Here is a 19,654-nt window from a genome sequence, read left to right on the forward strand (position 1 = left end):
TTGTTGGTAGCACGCCTTTGGGCCACGTTTGGTTCGTTTGGCTGCTTGTTGTTAAGTAAAATAAATTGCGATTCCATGTAATAAAAGTCAATCATAATAATTCAATGACTCATCGTGTTCTTCGCTTCGCTTTCGAGGCCACAATGGTTAGCTGAAACCACTGCCCGCTCCACTTATCTCTACGCTTTACGTACTGTCAGGTCTGTTGCTGATGCGGACACAAAGCAGGTTAAGTCGAAAATGCTTTCAATTGGGTTGGATGCAGCGAACAAACCTTTGTTTACCCTGTATTCTCAAACTTCTCCCTTTTACCCCACACTTGAAAATTTTAAAATTAAAGCACACCAATTTATGAAAGGATAATTCAATCTTTAAGCCGTTTAATTTCTCTTTAGAATGTTGTTCCTAAGAAAATTGCCGGGCAACAGATGTCTTTTTTTTTTACTTTTGAGGTCAGTTAACAAAAGCGCACGTGTGTGGAAATAAATTCCGTAGGTAATTTATTGGGCATCGTAGTGCTTTAGTCGTAACTAAAGCAAGTTGATTTGTTAGAAGGAAATAAAATCCTTGGAAAACAGTCGCCTAACAACTCTCGAATATTGTTAAAGTTTTTGTACATCTTCTACACTTCTGCGAGCTTGCAAAATTATTAAAACAGAAAGTCCTCACAAAAATGTGGTGCACCAGATGTTGCCCGCTCCTTACTAAGTAGCACCGAAAAGGAAGTGTGAAAAAAACGCTAAAAATGTTGGTTCGGCATAAATTTTGTTTAAACATTTCTTGCCCTTCTGTGTTGATTTGCTTTTTTTTTGTGTTGGTTCTTTCTTATGCCAATTGGGTTTTGTGCAAATGAATAAATCATTAATTATACGATATGCTCTTAAAGCACAATCCAAAACAGTTTATATACACATATGTATATATTTTTTTACATAAGAGATTTACAATTAGTAGGTACTCATAAATCTAACCTAAATTTAATTAAGCTATCCATCGAATATCAACCATCCATAAAGCATACAGTATAGTTTGGAAACTCCCTAATGCAAGCGCCTCTCTTTTCGTCAAAGTATGGTAAATCTTCCGGGCATTTACCCATTTGCTGAGATGTCTGATCTTGACAGTATATATATTCGGAGCAACCTGAGTTTATACTAGCGACTAGGGACGAATTGAGATTACCACACCGATCGTACGGACAGCTGTAGGACTCGGGGGTAACACACTTTTGACTCCACCATTGGAAGTGAGTCCCGTGTGGACAGCTGTGCCAAATTCCGAGGACATATTTGGAGCCGCACGTGTAATAACCATGGCAAGTCTGGGCATCTGTAATAAGTTGAATTCCTGAATAGTCATCCTGATAGAAGTCAGTACAAACGGAGACATCCATAGCAGGAGGCGGATAATTGGCAGGCTTATAGCTATTCTCGTTGCTGGGACAATGTTTTGGACGTGTTGTCTGGCAGCGCCCGCTGTTGTAGTTGTAGTAACGAGCAGCTGTACAGGCTCGCCGAATGCCTGTTCCACTTTGACACTCCAAGTAAAGGCCACAGTTCAAGGGGTCGCCCAGGGTCGTACCATTCTGCATATAGCCGCATATGGAAAGAGTCTCCTCTGCACATCCGTTTGCACTTAAAACACATTTCTGCAGCCTGTTGCTAAACACATACCCGCCGGCGCAATAATTCTCTTCAATTTTGCCACCCTCGTCATCACATCGTTTGTATTTACTGCAATCCAACGGGTCAGAAACATACTCTCCTCTCCGTCTCTGGGCGCAAAGTTCCCAATACTGAGGTGCACAACGCACCAGATGCGCCTGCTGGCATGTGCCTGATTGGGCATCGTAAAACAAGCCATTGGGGCATTCTCCTCGAGCCGATAGCTTATTATTTTTGCAGTATCCCCAGCTGTGGCAGTCGCTCGGATCACCTATGTAGCCACTACCGGGCCAGTAGCTGCAAATTTGGTTCATTGCAAGTCCGCACGTTTGCCATAGAGGGACAGCCAAAACGATGGCGTGTAACCACCGGCTGGAAACTAAAATAAGAGATATTTAGTTTTACCCGTGCCCATTGCTCATTTAATTTTGTTTTACCTCTCATACCGCTGCCACTATTTCATTCGGTATTGCCAATAGAACTGAGCGTTGAGTTGTGAATATTCACTGCGTCCCACACGAAGAAGCAGTCTCAAGAACTAATTACTCGTAACTTGTAACATACAATTTTGTTTTTTTTTTTTTTCGTCGCCATTGATAAGAGCCAAAAACAATTGATAAAATGGATTTCCAAATTCGTAGAGTTAAATGAATACGCGTAAAAGCATTTATGAGTATGTATGTCGGCTGATAAGGTCTATACTCAATTGTTTGGGCTACCAACACCATCTCACATGATAACAATGAGTCTGATTTCTTCTTCCCAAGATGAGTATGTCTATACATATATCTATGTGAGCCATTTTAGGAATATTTTAGCCCACTTACCCCATCAAATCTGCATATTTGTGATACTTTAAGAGCTATAAGACTCAAGGAGCCATGTTATCACTAACTCAATTTTTTTTCTGCCATCTGCTAGTGCCATCCATGTGACATTTTCATGTGCAGAGTCTTGCCTGAACTGCACTTCAGTTTCTTACACTAAGCGAGTGGCACAAGTAACGTAATTCAAGCATACCCAAGGAGAACAACAAAAAATTGGAAAAGTACAAAAAAGCGTGGACTAGTCGGCATTGCTCGATAAGCAGATTCCCTGTGGCCAATGCCCAGCTGCCGGCAAATACATTCGGACCTTCATATCTAGTGTTTTTGAACATGTGCTCAAAATTATCCAAAGAAATTATCAATCATTAAAAATAAACTGGAACTTATGAATTTCATGCATCTAACTCTTATTGTTAGTGTCTGAGTCGCGTACATACATATGGACAGGAACATGCTACCCATTCGAGCAATTTACAATGGGTATATGGTATAAAAAACGATGCAAAAGATGCACATCTCGAGTGTGTGGAGCTGGCGCCTTGTCGCCGACGTGCAGCCAATGTAAACTGCTTAGCTTCGGCCCGTTGCGTTTATTGACATTTTATGCTTAAGGACATGTTTAATATCCTCATCGCGCTTTTAATAATACCGCAAGAACGCGTTGCCATCTTATTCCTTAACTGCTTCATGAGGTTATAAAAAAGTATGCATAAGGTTTTTCGCAATCTGTTCTTTTTTAAAAGACATTTGCAACTTTGATCTCTACAAAATTTAATTGTACAACTCAATAGTATTCATTTCTGGTTTGGGAAAGCATCTGTATGTGATTCTATGTGTCCGTGTGTTAGTGTGCGTGTATCGAGAAAAATCAGAAATGACAAGGATGTCGATGGCACTGTGCTTACGTACAAATGGGAGCAGGCTTGGGACACTGGGCCCTTTGCTTTTACCACTTCCGCTGCACAATGCTGCCAGTCCCAGTAGCGGCGCCAGTTTCTTCCGCTTCCGCTTGCCGTACGACATTTATGGAGCTCATCATTCCCTCCATTGCCCGGCTAACTTCTTGCCCTTTACTCGCTATTCAATCAGTGGCTGGCTGCCTTTCACCGGGGTCCCGAGACCTTTCCATACTGCCCGAAATGGCAAATTGCGTGGCTGACTTCGGGCCTCAGGCTCCATATCCTTGTTCGTCTCTGTAATGTCTGTTATGTCCACTCATCCATTCCATTCTTTTATACTGCGTTTTTTTTTTTGCGTGCCTGCATTTTGTGTTCTTTGCTTGGTTGCTTTCGTAATTTTTTCCACATGTTCACGGCTTGAATATTTTATGGGCTTAAGTGCTTTCAGTTAGAGTCCTTTGCATACCCCTGTGCGTTTTGCACCTAACACGATGCTCTGAGAACGCACATAAATTTGTTTGATTAGTTTTCTGCTTTCTCACAGACATATACATTGTTTACTGTTTAGCCAAAGGCCAATTGCAGTTGTTTAGTAGTTATACTCCTAGCCCAACCTGAGGCATATCATTAATTCCACAACAGGACTGTCAAATAAAATATTCAATTGTTTTCCATATATAATTCAAGCCAATCGACGTATTATGTCTACTAAAGTCTGAATTGCTATTATTCAATGTTATTTTTCTTAAACCAAGGTCAACATAATTCATAAGTGTCCAAAAAGGCCCGCAAATGTATATTCCAGTCAGAGTGAAGTATACAAATGAATAAGCTATTTGATAAAATATTTTAAAAATTGTTTTATACCTTGTGTATTCAAAATAAAATAATTTATGTGTTTGTTCGAAGAGGATTACTCTGAGTCGAGTATTTCTACTGTGCCAACTTTATCCCGGCCAAAGGTAAACCTACCAACAGCCAGGAATGAAATGTTCAAGAATAAAGACGTCCCCATCACATGGCCCGCGTAACTCATTTTAATTAGGTTAAATTTGCAATGGAAAGCTAAATGTGCTGCGCAAAGCAAAAAGGATAGCGGCAACTCGGAAAGAGATGAACAGATTGGCCAAAAGAGCATCGGACCCAGTTCGAGCAGGGAGGCAAGGGTCGACTAGCCGCCCTCAACAAACCGAGCAAGCAATTTAAACGAGCGAGTGTTCATAAACAGGAACGAGCTCAATGAGATGCAAAGGACGATAAACATGCCCACAAGCGCCGCAAATGTGCCGCCAGTGAAATAAGGTTAAGATCCCTCGACTCGCCAACTTAAAGGACAAAGCTCGGAAAAGAAACGTTGCAGAAAAAGGTTGCCAAGAAGCAAGAAAGAGAAGTGCAAAAGGAGCCACCAAGTCATATTTTTCAGGGCAACCAACACAATGCGGAGTCTTGGCCAAGCCACGAGTCTGAAAAAAATTATGGGAGCTTTGTTTCAAGCTAAATGCTGTGGTCGGGAGGAGCACACGTTGAAACAGGCGTGGCACGTACTTGGAGTATTTTGGCAAAATTAAAATTTATGAACAGATAAAAATGCGTTAATGGGCACTCGCTGGGGTCAAGGATGCCACTTGGAGAGAGAATTTGGATGTGCGCGTATAGCAGTTTCTAGATGGTGGCAAATAAACGAGACAAGAAAACGTCCACAACTTGAGCCATAAACGCTGCATTTTTATTTCTTACAGATGGGCATCCAAACCACGTTGGGGCAGGACTTTCTAAGTGCCGCACTTGAGGGCTCCTAACAGTGCAAAACATTAAAAGCACAAGAAATGTACCAAAATATTCTAACAAGACCCAGAACACTTTAAGTTTTCAAGTTGATGTCGATGACAAGCCTCTTAACAAGGAATACACCTCGTACAAGGTAATTAATTACATAGGTAACTTTAAGATTTATGTAAAATTTAGCCGAATATCATGAGTTTTTCAGCAATTTCTTCCGCAGTCTCTTGAGCCTTGGCTCTTTTTGTGATTCCACCACAAGGTGTTTATCTTTTTGGCATATTTTTATTGCAGTTTCCTAAGTGCTATATTTAGTAGATACGTGTTGTGTATAACCACGCGCTGCCATTGCTGTTCTACTTCCAGTTGGCCATTATTCTCTACACTTACAGAGTGCTAAAAAATCATATTTTCGCTCTTGCAACAATGTCAAGTTGTCGAGAATATTTTTAAGTGGGGCCTCCGCGCTGTGCCACGGCCAAAGTAACCCGGCACCAAAGACCAAAGACTGCCTAATGGTATTTGCATGTTGTTGTTCAGCTCTCGTCCTTCGCTCAGCTCTCGTTGCCAGTGTCATGCACATGCACAGTGGGCAGAGGCAGACCCGGCCACTTTTCCAGGATGCAAATACCCCTGAGTGGCACTGGGACTGGCCCTGGGCTCGAGTGCCAACATAATGTGCCTGGTTGGCCATCACGTAGCTCAAGCAGGTCGCGTCGCCTATGTCGTTTAATGACCTTTTAAATGTACCTCTAATTATGTTTACGTGCGTACGTTTCTACCGACGACCAAAAATGTTAGCACGAATGACTGAATTTTAAAGCGTATTATTTAGGTTCACTTTGTATCTGGCTGACCCAAATCCATGTGTTGACTCCATGTTAATTATGTAACTTTTGGGGCACTCTTCGCGTCAGTTTGACGTGCCTGCTGATGTAGGTGCCATCTTCATATCGCGTTAAAGTTTAATGTCTGGTAAATGTATGAGCCAACATAGCAAAGGGCTCCTCATGGCGCTGCTTTTTGGTCTTATATTTATAAATTACATCAGCAAAGCCAAATGTGTCCAAGATGTAAAGTTCCCCAAAGGTTTCGAATAAGAAATGAATGCGTGTGTGAAACAGCAATTGAAAGTTTTTGTCATTAAACTTTGTGAGTGTTTCCCATATTAATCGTTTTTGGCACGAGGTCGTCTACATCTGGCATTCCCTTGCCGAAATTGATATAACATATTACAGCAATGTCTAGTTATATATTTAGTTCAGCTTGACATCATTATAAATTATTCAGATTAATGGGGCTGCCTGGCACATTTTAATTCGCTTTCCTGTATTAATATTAATTACTTTTAAGGGTTCTCTGCCACATCCTGCACACTGCATTTTTTTTAAATAAATTCGCATATAGCCCTGAAGGGGTAATTAATACTGCTCTGAACAGCAGCTGCGATGGAGCCAAAGGATGAAGGGCTTATAGCTGGGCGTGCCACGATGATATACAGGGTTTTAATAACACCCAAAGCAATGGACGGTCTAGACGTGCAGCTGGCATGCATTCAATTATCAATCTATAAAAATGCTTTCGACATTTTTATTGAAAATTCCTGAAACTAAAGCGCAACGCCGTCAAAATGTGGTTGGATTGGATTTGCCCCGACTCTGTTCGGATATTTATTGCAAGGACAACAAAATCTTTAATTAAAGTGCAAACTTATTTTGAACTTGCGACGGCAACGAGACTGCAAATTGATTTTCTCAAATGGAATTTGGACAAGGGCAAAAGTGGTGTGCTTGCTTTCGTTACATGACAGTTTGACGGCTAATTAGAAATGCAGGCGGAATGTAGATTATTCATTTAATTGAGTCATACCATGATTATCATCCAGTGTTGGATATAAGTGTAATTGCTCGAACGACATTCTTTTCGAAGAAATGTCGTTGATATTTTTTGAAAAAGAGTTGTAACAAAGCAGAAGGCTTCACATTTTTTTTCATTTCACCTTCACTCGCCTTTGCACCCCTCACCTAGGCATTATTCAGGGTATACAACCATGTGCAGTACGAAGGCGCCCGATATGTTTTTCAAAGAAATGCATGAAAAAGGAAAAGCAGCTTCAAAATGACTGAAAGTGGGCCTGTAATGAGGAAAACTCATTTGGGTAAAAGCACAGGGGCAAAGGGGTCTACCATTAAAAAGCATTATAATAAATACTTATCACAGTATAGGAGGAGCCACAAAACGCAGCTACGGCGTTGTCGCATATATACGTGCCACGCCCCCATTTCGCCCATATGTGTGGGGAGCAAATGTCGTAAAACAAATGTAAAGTGAAATTGCTTTTGCCGCTGCCCGCGACCTGCTGGCTTCATTCCCCACAAATGAACGACACACAGCCTTACATATATGTACGTGTGTGTGGGTGTCCGTGTGTCTGTGTGTGGGATGTGTGTGCGTGTCGACAGACGGATGCGGAAACGGATGTGAAAAGTGCAGTCATAAATGCGCTGCCTGCCTTTGTATAAGACTTTAATAATTGTCGAGTTAGTGAGCACACGAGGCACTGAAAACGATGCCGACGCCGACGCCGACGCCAACACGAAAAAGATGAAAATTTCAAATTCGCGTATTTTCTTTTATTTTATGACCATTCTTCTTATGTATTTTTTTTTTTGGCTCCCGCTTCCTCGACAGCTGTTCCCAAGGGTCTTTGCCTTCTAATTATGACAAATGCTAAAATATTGCGCATGTGTATATGTGTATGCGGGTGTGTGTTTGTTTGTTTGCCCAAAGGAAATGTATGTCAGCGTGTGTGGCGTTTGGGATTTCTGATTTTTTATTGTGCGCGTTTTTTTGTTCGTATTTCAATTAAATCCCAAAGTAAATATTTAAATCCGTTTCAAATCCGTACACGTCATCTAAATCAAATCCTTATTGTCGACAATTTTTATACCCTGAACCCATTAAAAATGGGTATAAGGGTATATTGTATTTGTGCAAAATCCAAATGTATGTAACAGGCAGAAGGAAGCATTACCGACCCCATAAAGTATATATATTCTTGATCAGCATAAATAGCCGAGTCGATCTAGCCATGTCCGTCTGTCTGTCCGTCCGTCCGTCCGTCCGTCCGTATGTATGAACGCAAGGATCTCAGAACCTAAAAGAGCTAGAGACTGAAATTTTAGATATAGGTGCTCCTAGCTCCCGCGCAGATCGAGTTTATTTCCGATAATCGATAACTTACTCCGTTTCCAAGCAATCGATCAAAATCGATATCGATATCGTGTTTTTTTGGGCAATTTTGGTAAATAATAAGAGCTAGAGTCACCAAACTTGACATATAGCTTCTAAAATAGAATATATATATGCATTTGATATTGTAAGAAGAGGGTTCAGGGTATCCCCTAGTCGGGAGCTCCCGACTGGAACCTCTTACTTGTTTTATCATAAGTTCTTAATTCAAAATTTTGACCCAAATCCACAAAATAGCAAGGGGTTACATCAGGTTTTTTTTTTTTCAAAATCGAGGTTGGTGCGAAAATCGAAACTTTTTCGATGATTTTTTTTTAATATCTCGGGTAATAGCTCCGCGGGAGATATGACGTTCCAAAACGACAGAACTCCACGCGGAGATATGACCTTCCAAATCATAACGATTTTTTGCAAAATCGAGGTCGGTGCGAAAATCGAAACTTTTTCGATGATTTTTTTTAATATCTCGGGTAATAGCACCGCGGGAGATATGACGTTCTAAAACGACAGAACTCCACGCGGAGATATGACCTTCCAAATCATAACGATTTTTTGCAAAATCGATGTCGGTGCGAAAATTTTTGAATGCGTACGGATCCCTACCATCAATTGGCATTCAAACAAATTAATTATCGATGGGTTGAAAAATGTTGTTGACAACAACCCATTCGTTCGTAAATTCAACCTCTTTGATGATTTTTTGGAATATTTCCGTCATTTCCGTCATCAAATAATGTCCGATTTTACAATTTCATACCATTTTTGACTCGTAAGGATCAGTTCTAACGATTGGCATCAAAAAAAAGGAAATCCAAAATTTTGACCCAAATCGACAAAATGGTCGGTGGCAGCTCTGCCATAATATACATACATATGGGAGTATCAGATAAACGGAGAGGATATTATAATTTTAGCATAAATGTGTGCCAATGCGTAACGCATTGAAGCAAGCATCTCTTTTATTACACTAAGTACATTAAGTATTCATCTCTTTTATCTCACTCTTTTATCATCTCTTTTATTTCACTAAGTATACTAAGTATTCTTTATCGGAAAGATGTGCTGAGTCGATATAGTTTTGTCTGACGGGTTATTAGTTGCTTAATCTCTTAATTAGAAATCAGCCAGACCCGACTAAATCGTTATTCATAATGGCTTAAACGCAAATTTCCACCCAGGAAGGGTGTCCGCCTATAAGGAGGGTCCGTTAGCCAAGTCTTCACTGCACTCTTTTCGAGAGCAATTTATAAAGGAATGACAGGGGCATGCGAATGTGTAACATTGTGTATGTGAATAGGGAATAGTTTAAATTTACATTATAGCAGTTGGCTACAGGTAAAATCCCATTTAGGAGTCGAATCTTAAAGACATAAGGGAGAAAATTTCGAGATATGTTCCAGGAGTTTGATGATAATTTGACCTCAAGCGTGCTCTAAGAATAATAAACAGATCTACTGTAAATTGAGTTGCATGAAATTTTGTCCCTAGTGTTTAATATTTTGAGGCATCCTCGCCTTGGGGTTGTGCTGAACTTTGTGCTCGGGCATAATAAATAAGCTTGACTGCTTCGCAAGCATTCAATAATTTTCAATTATATGCACGTGTCCCCCCAAGTCCTACCCTGCTGCTTTTTCTCTCCATTTTGGTTATATAGGGGCTTTCGATGCTGTTGTTGTTCATGTTGTTGTTGGTTCTGTTGGCCAACTTGTGGGCCATTGAAATATAAAGTTTAAATTGAATTTTTGCGGCATGTCATTGTTCACAGCCGGCATCTATCGACCATACACATGTTCATACAGAGCATTGGGATCCATATATGTATGTCCGTCTGTCCTTAACTTCTAAACCATTCGTGGCCCATCATCATACCCATTTTCTGCCCCTGTTCAGCTACCCACTGCACTTGCGGTCGCTTTGTGCACGGAAATGCGTTTCTAATTCAATTTTCTGTCAACATGCAAAAATAAAACAAAAATAAAAAATTCCGAGCGTATCGCTTTTACTGCCAGAAACACAATGGGCGTGTCACGATACTGTTTCGCAACCGTTCGCACTCGAATACTGTTTGCGTTGCGGGAAATTATTTTACTGTAAGTGATATCTTTTAATTTGCGGAAATTGCCTAGTGAAACGTTGGTGTTAGTTTTGTTGATGCTGTCGATGCAGTGGAAAATTCGAATTCATGTTCCATGTTTATATAAAGAGCGGCGTGATTCTGATTTCAATTGCTTATGGCACTGTGGACATTAGTCGCTTCCGTTTATTTCATGCCAGCTCAGTATATTAAAATGCGCTTGCAATTAAAATCTATTTAGCCGAAAAACAGTTTTCAAATCAATTGATTCGCTGAATTACGAATAAGTATATTGCCACTAATGGCAACTAAAAGCTTTAATTTGGCGCTGCAGCATAGAAAAATTGTAATCAATGAAACAATGTTACTGTTCAGCGAAACCCACAATGCCAAGCTCTTCTTACAAGTGACAAAGACAGTAATAAGTAGTCGGGACAGTTTAAATAAGAGATGATCTAAGTCCTGTGTCGAGTTGCTGTCACAATCAGTCGGGCTTCCTGCTATACATACATACACAAGCACGCCCACTCAAGCGCTAGCTTGTTGGATAACCTAATGAGACAGCGAATCCGAAGTCAGTGAATTGAATCACATTGCAGTGATGAAAGCGTACATATACTTTAATAAAACGGAGGGTAATTATTAATTTTAATTATACAAAAAGTCAGTTTTATGCAGACTCAATTAGTTGAACTTACTTTGATAAATCAACTTTTGCTTTTATTTATACAATCATTGCTTAAGCAGAACAGTCCAATTAGTGTTGCCAAAAGGCAGCCGACACTTCAGAGCTCAGTGCCCCGTGTCTCACAAATCCGAAAGCAAATTGAAAAACAGTATTAAAGTTGAAAACACTTTTGCCAGTTGGCAAGTATTTATAAAGCGATTTTCTCAGATTACGCTTTATTTTTCATCTCTTGTCTCTGGGTATGCACAATTTAGCAGACGCTTCGAGTGTCGACTGTTTACAGAGCAATTTGCGCACTCTACCACTGACTTGCCACGAGCCAAAATCAGTTGAATGCGATTATTTTTATGTCTCCAAAAGTGCAGGAGAGTAATTTGCATGAAAATGGAAAATTATGTAAACGGATTTCGGCTTAATGTCAAATTATCGTGCACATTAGACAATGCACAGCATTACGAATATTACGTTAATTTAATTTTTGGTACAGAGCATTAGATCTTCAGTCGAAATTTAAAACCCTCTTGGAGTCTTGCATGACATAAGCCGTAAGTTATAATGCAGACACTTTTTCATATGTGTACAAACGGAAAAAGAAGAGTGGGTTTTGTGGCGTGATAGCGTTTAAGTAAACTTTATGGGTTTTTTCTTAGTTTGTATTAAAAGTCTCGCGAAATCAAAAGCAAAATAAAATATTTTACGGGGCCCTTAGAAAAAAGAAACCTTGTAATAAAATAAATGTAGTTGATTTTCCCTTGGATTATTGCGGTTTTTACAATCGATTAAGACCTATTTTTCTAAGTTTATAAACATAGCTAAGAAAATTAAGAAAAATAACGTTGATTAAAGTTTTCGATGGCTCCAAGTCGTTGAATTACCCTGGATGAAGTGACCACTTGGCTACTTGTGTTGGTCATGTTGTTCGTGTTCTGTGTTGTCTGTCGAGTGTCGTCAATTCGGCTGCCTCATGCAGCTATTTTGGCACTGCGGCCACTTACACACGCATCCCAAATGTTTGTAGAGCGTGTAGCTCGTGTGCTCCCCGCACCTCGTTTTAATTAACCACTGGCCACCAGTTGCTACGCTACGTGCTAATGTAATCCTCGTCGTTTTAATTACAAAACTCGACAAGCTGATGGTGGCACTACTAAAGCTTTATGTGAGGGCTGCGAACTGAGGTCTGAAAATCGAAAGCCAAGACTCGGGACCCTTTTGTCCAGAGTCGGGCTCAGTGAGACCGGTCATTTAATTCACTTGCTACGAGTCTCGTAAAATTAACGTAGCATACTCTACGGTGCGCCAAATCCAGCCCTGAGCCGCTTAGCATTGTTTTCTACGCTTCATACCCAGTTCCAGTTTCAGCCTTGGGCAAGTCATCGCCAACGCGGTTGCGGCTGCGGTGACCACCTAGTGCCTGGAGCCAGGGTCGAAAATACAACACCAACATCCAGTGTAAAGCGATTTGCTACTCTTTCACGCCGCTTAGTTGGTAGAACTGCTGCCTCGACGCTTTTGACCGGTCCTCGACTGCGGCGGCCTTTGCCTTTGGCAGAAAAGCCTTTTTGAATTTAAATTGATGGCGCTTTTACCAATGCCGCCGGCCAAGCCACTCACAAAGACCGCCCACTCCACGCCCAGAGCAACCTGATTGCCTTTGTGACGAACTTCTTTTCCTTGTTTTTGTGCGCCATACACTTAATTATACACTTTAATTGGCATGACATCTACGCCGCATGATATAAGCCACGCCCAAGCTGCCAGCAACTAGGCTCCCTGCTGGCCACACACCAGGTTCAATTCGGTATAGCCATACAAATGGCTTTAGACAAATGAAAACTAATTGAAATTCAAATTCCCATTTGTGGCCGTACTGAAGATGCAGATGTGGCCAGCAAAATTTCCCACCTTTCGTTCAAGTTCAATTCAAATTTAAATTAAAGCACAAGTAATATACGCTGCCTTCTTACTAACTTTTCTTCTCTTCTTCTTTCAGGTAACTATTCGACAATTATCCGGATTTGAGTGCCAGGCTTAGAGCCCTTAAAAAGTAAGTTAAAAGCTAGTATTATATTTTATGTTAAGCCGACTTCTTCCCATCCTATTTAAGAGTTATTATAACCACATCTAGCTCATTTATTCTATTTTAAATATATCCAACTTTTAATTTGTTTTAAATCTTTGTTGTGTTTATAACCTGAAATTACATCTGTATCAAAATATACATTTCTAAATCTTTAATACTTTGAATGTGATGATTAGATTCAATGTTTTTTATTTGATTGGGATAATGCCAACCTTATTATCAACTGAGTAGTTCTAGGCCGAAAAGCAACCGTAGTTGTGTTAAATGTGTTTGTCATTTGAGACAGTCCCACTTATTAAAAATGTTTTCACAAATTGCTGCTATGACAACAATAATTAATACATGCTACGCATATGCCTCCTGGCAAATGGTATAACGAAACAGAAGCAGGATATATCTTAGCTGTTTACTCTGAATTTGGCTCTGCACGGCGCCACGTCCCAGAACATATTGTCATATGTGATGATGACAGACAACAACAATAACAGTATAACAAGAGGGTGGAGAGGGGAAGGAGGGGGTTGGGTAAAAAGGAAGCAATAGCAACCGGCTGGTCGCTTTATTTTTAATAAAAATAAATCACAGCATGTGCACGACTGTTGGAAGCGGCAACTGTTTTCGTCAATGATTAAGAAGCAACCACCCATTGAGGGGCATAAAACTAAGAGGATTTTTCACCTAGAAAAAGATGCTGGGAAGCACATTTAAAAACAAGTAAAAACGTCGCAGTTGAATGCAGCCAATGTTGTGTAAAAACAGCTGAAAACAGGTGAGTGAAATTAAGGCTTGAAACTGAAGAACATTACTTAAAGGCGGCGACTTTCAAAGATTGTATGCAGTTTTCGGAAGTTTTGTAATATTAGTATTCTTTTTATACGATCAAGTTTGGTATACAAAAACTTTCATTTGATATAATTATGTCCCTTTGACCAACCTAGTTTGTCTTTTACCTCTGAATTTGTTAATAACATTTATAAATATTTAAGTAATTTGAAATATTATCAACTTTCTGCAACATCTGCTTACGAAATACGGTATCAACTGGGCGCTTCAAAGTATGCTACATATTAGGCAATAATCCAGAGGAATGCATCCCTTGTATTCAGTACACCAATGACCAACCATTTGATTGTACTTTGAAATTGAAATGAGTATATCTGACTGCGTCATTTGTGTTAGACACATGTGTGCGTGCGTGTGCGTGATTTAATGTGTGTGTTGTCTGTGCGAGTGTGTGTTTTGTGGTCTTGATGTTTTGTAAGTTTAAGTGGTAGATATTATTCAAAAGGAATTAGGACTGAAATGAAATGCTTGTTGTCGACGATGTGGATAAGACGACATGCGTGGGAAACAGCTGAGGAATGCCAACCGCAGGACGCACGCTTTTAATAAATATGATGCATGGTTATGTGTGTGTGAGTGTTTCTATGTGTGTATATGCTTACTGCTTGTTTGCTCTGTTTTTGCTGCTTGTGATGCAAATGTCAAGATAAATGAGCAACAGCAGCAGAAGGATGAGGAGGACGTCTCTTGACACAACAGACAAGCATTGAGCTATGGCAACTAGGCACACCCCACTTTACAGCCAGTTTAAGGCGGACTGTGCATAATGCCAAGCAGCTAACTACAAAGATCAACGGTGGCTGCTGCTTTGCGGTAAATGAATGAAGCCAAGTGTCAACATAATAACTTCATTACGACGAGGTCTAGAGGTGACGGAGACTAAGGCGAAAGGCGAAAACCAGAGCCAACCGAAGCCTTTTCAAACATAAACAGCAACTCTGCATGCAATGCAACGATGATTGGGATAGTTGGACTAAAGTCACATGGGTGGAAATGTAAATTAGAACAGGGGCGTTTCCTCATGTGTGGTTACCATATTTGCTTGTTTGCGGGCCAAATGAGTCAAGACAGTTGTACATAAATTGCGATGTCCTCGTGCAAACACAGGCGTACCCACGCAAGCAGCAATTAAAGGACTGTCATTAGCTAACCACACGAATCTCCGATTTACTATAATTTAATTATTAAAACAGTAAGTATTAAAAATCTGAAATAGGATAAAATAACTTAAAATAAAACTCCCAAATTGTCCATTATACAAAATAGATTTTAAAATAATATGAAAAAGTTATGACAGTAAATATTGCCTAGCATGGGTACTTGATTAAAACTCTTGAGCAAGAGCCCAAACATCAACATTTGTCATTTTGCGCATGTTGCACAAGCGAAGCGCAACGAAGCGATTCGCTATGGATAGGAAAGAAGATTAATGTTACTTACGCATCTGGATGTTGCCACAATCTGGTCACACGTGCAACACGACGCAATAACGCCTACACGCACGCATGCCAATTGCATCTAAGCCAACTCATCAGAATGCGAGCAGTAGCCACCCAATCAAAAAATCATTTGAAATTCCATTTGGGTCTGTTGTGGTAGACTACTGTAAATATACCCTGAGCTTTGGTATATATTGACAGGCAGTGCATATATGTAGGTATGGAAAAGTGTACATATCTACATACTTATTCTTTTATTTAAAACAAGATAGTCATTTACAAATTATATAAATCAACATTGCTTTCAGTTATCTATGAGAAAACAGATATTAAAGACAAATATTTAAAAGGCATGTTACTTTAACAAACAGAAGTTGCATATGTGCTTAGGCCAAATGATGCATTATAATCGATTTATACTGTCTAAGGATTGCACTTCGGCTTGCCGCAACATCAGGGCTTTTGCTAGTTTTTTATGAGCCAACAAACATTATTTTTATTACCATAATTTAATTATCTTTTTATGTATGGATGTTTGCTCACAATTTTATGCAACTATCAAAGTCAAAGTCAACATAAAACTCCAATTTATTTATGGCTGCAGTGAGTGTGAGAATACATGTGTGTGTGAGTATGTATGTGTTTTTGTGAATTTGCAGTTAATCTCTTATATAAGTAGATTGTCCGTACATTTTACGATAACTGCTGGGCAAGCTCTGCTGCTATTTGATTACCGGCAAATGGGGCGTATGCGTGATGACCGTCAATCGCGTGCTGTGCTGTCAATTAAATTTGACTGCCAAATGTTCGAGTGCACGTTAAGTATTCGTTAAAATCAATATCCGTACAATGACAGACAATTCGAATCGCACTCAATCAATCATAATCAACCTTCGAGTACTTTCACTCGAAGCCCTCTTTAAAATTTGCCCTCTGACCTGTCAGGCGCAAAGGTTGGGTCATCCTTAGAAGGGTTTTGCAAATACGTATAAAAGGCCTGCCATGCCATGCGAAGAGCAATAAATCTTTGAGTAATAAGATTAAATTGAAACAAATGAGTTCATTTGTTTTAGCGGCCAGTACACAGCATGAGAGAAACACTGTGAAGATGGTGAGATTTATGGGGCACAGGAATTAAAATGAGTTTTGGCGGCTCTTGGATTATTCATGAATCTGAGATATAGTTGCAGAGTAAGAAACCGATATAAATTCTCGAATAATGATTCCCCCATTGGTATTTACATATTAGAAATGTCATAATTAATATAATGACTGTTTTAAAAATACTACCATATTTAAATTTAATCTTTAGCTAAATGTCTGTGCGCACCTATCTTAACTCCAAGCCAACTTTCACCAGTTGAGGGTTGACAATTTGGGGGCACACATAAATTTATGTCTGGCTATGAATAATATGTAGCGTGTGCCTGCTGACACCGTGCAAATTCAAAGCCCGTGGCTAATTTGCTTCATTTTATGCTCATTGAACGAAGCTTGCAAATTCTCACAGATTGCATACGTGTTGAATTATGTGTCTCTCTCCACACACCTCAATGCTGTCCCAGTGAACGGCCGTCAAGGATTTTGCTTGTGTGAGTGAGTTTTCTATTCAGAATCATTTGACCGGAAGTGACCAGTCAGCAAAAATGTCCCACTTACCTTTCGCCCCCGCTTAGCTACAAACTCTACGGACAGCCTATAGAATAAGACCTATATATATGTATGTATATGGATGGGAGCTGTGTGGGCATGCCTAATCATCCATGGATGTGAAAGGCAAATGTCACAAGAGATGTCGTAGTATCCATAGCCGTAACAAAAAAAAAAATTCATGTAGGTTGAAGTTTTAGTTATTTTCTGAATTTCCCCAAGAGTACATTAAGAAATCGATTCAATTCGATTTTAGGCAATAAAAATTGAGCGTTGCCTCTGCTTTTAACATCTTGCCGCACTTCCATTAACGACGTTTCCATTTAATGCCCTTCCCTCCCGTTTACGGCCGGATGTCCGGAAGTAGAAATAGGGGAAACATTTGGGTTGGCGCCCATTTATGATTTTGATTAATGTTTCTGGGCATTAGGTAAATGCTGCTGTCCATCAGCATAAACACAGCCTCCGGCTAATGTGTATTTGCATTTAATGTGTTGTGTTTAATTTGTTGTACCATTTTTTCCAAAGTCCCACAGCCATATATCATTTTTCATCGACCCACATAATTCAATAATTCTATTTATTTATTTATTTATTATTAATTTAAGCTAATTGATTGCTTTTGATTTGAAATCGCTTACATTTTTATTTTATTAGCATGCAATAAAAACAGTTTTGAAATAATATACTCGCGCATTATAATGACAAGCATTTACTGCATTAAGTTTATCTTAATGAGTATATATCGTTCAATTAAAACAAATTTGCAAATATATCTATCATTTATACAAATTTGATTTACTATTAAATATAAACAACCTTATCCTGTTTAAGTTTTGTTCTTTTAGGTATACTTCAGTTCAGGCTCAATATTGGGCTAGACATTTATGATATTTGTACGTTTTCTGACCCATGACATCACCACTTTCTCACACTTTAGTTTCGAGTCCTCCATTTAAAATTGAGTCAAACTGTTTTTTTTGCATCTACTCAATGATGAACTTGTAACCTAGCCGTCAGCTGTAATTTGGCTCAAAAATATCAATAGCTACAAACATGCTGGGCTCACTTTTTTATATTTAGTATGGGCTACCCGCGGGCGATGGTTTTTATCATGTATACGATGCATTGAAGCGTTTGGAAAGTTTTTCGGACTCAGGAAAGGTTCTTGTGGCCGGGACATGGCTATTGTTGCGGAATGTCCTATTTTGTCCTTGCAGCAAATTGCCCTTGTTTTTCTTGCGTATACTTCATCGCATTTTTTGCAATCTTCCATTTCGTCTGTTATGCGCCTCAATTGGCTTTTATTCTCATTCTCATTTGTGTTTATGTGCGAACCCGCACCGGAGATGTCGACTTTTGTGTGGGCGTCAGCACGCGATTTACGCAGTCGAAACTGCTGGCACAGCCAAAGGACGCATGCACTTTAAATTCTCGAAAATAAAACTGCATTTAACAGTTTAACAGTCAATTGTGTACATAATTGCCAAGCTGCATCCAGCCACTTGCTACAAAATAAACTTCATTAAAGTTGTATTCGCCTAAGTGTTAATAAAATTGAAAGGACGGAGCCAAAGCGAAACAGCAAGGAATAGCAATAACATTGAGACTGTGCTGCAGATGGAGCTTCCCTTGCACACTTCCTTGATTAATCAAACAAATCAATAATTCAGCAAATCAACGTCAAGGACGAGTTTTTGAAACGCACCCTCCAAGCTTCGCACGACTTTGCATAATGCCTTTCGGCCGGTCCTTAGCCAAGCCGTTAGCCATTAGTTCGGGCATGAAAAACAAATCACTAGCATTTTCATATCAATTTGCTCACTTTATTTTCACAGCCATGCACACAATGTGCAGATAATTCCAAATAGCTAAAAAGTGAAATGTTCTGAGTTAGGTCAACCTTAAATATTGCAACTTTTAAGGGGCAATGTCCCATTTAAATTAGTTATAAGCAACAATAACTTCATTAAGCAAAACAAATCAGATCCCAAATTTATAATCGGTGCTAAGAAAATGTGCATACATAAATCAAGGTCCCATTGTGAGCAATTAGTTCAATTTACATTTATCAACATAATTTATTCTCCCGACTCCACCAAAAGTTTGGCAGCGATAGAATACATTTTCAATACATTCAAAATCTGTGCTGCGTCCCTGACTGCTTAAATAGTATATTTATAGCTTAGGCAGTTCTCGGTAGATGAGCAACGAGAGGCCTGAGTCGAATCCCAATATAGATTATTCCTTATCGCAAGGCCACAGTATCCGGTGCCTTTTATTTAATAAAATGATTCGGGCGAAGCCAAGTAATATCCCAAATTAATGTTTTAAAGTATTAGAGCGTACCGTGGTAGAGATTATACCAGATTATACCCTTTACCCATTTATTTGAATGGAATAGAATTAGACATTTGCATGTGTTTTTGATGACCCTAAGCCAAAGTGTACATCCCCTT

The 19,654-nt window shown here is 39.5% G+C and overlaps 2 protein-coding genes across 3 annotated transcripts in view; both read right to left on the reverse strand.

The window, feature by feature from the left end:
- The window catches only part of LOC6622263 (uncharacterized), a 95,365-nt gene that overhangs the window by 42,912 nt on the left and 32,799 nt on the right, over window positions 1-19,654 (reverse strand). The gene's annotated exons all lie outside the window — the stretch shown is intronic.
- Window positions 941-6,556, reverse strand: LOC6622295 (peritrophin-44). Its single transcript, XM_002047875.3, has 2 exons — window positions 2,102-6,556; window positions 941-2,043 (listed from the first exon to the last, which is right to left on the reverse strand). Exons 1-2 carry the CDS (start codon window positions 2,106-2,108, stop codon window positions 1,001-1,003), a joined length of 1,050 nt encoding a protein of 349 aa, XP_002047911.2. The 5' UTR covers window positions 2,109-6,556; the 3' UTR covers window positions 941-1,000.

The sequence above is a fragment of the Drosophila virilis genome, chromosome 3 (genome assembly GCF_030788295.1).
Source record: "Drosophila virilis strain 15010-1051.87 chromosome 3, Dvir_AGI_RSII-ME, whole genome shotgun sequence".
Lineage (NCBI taxonomy): Eukaryota > Metazoa > Arthropoda > Insecta > Diptera > Drosophilidae > Drosophila > Drosophila virilis.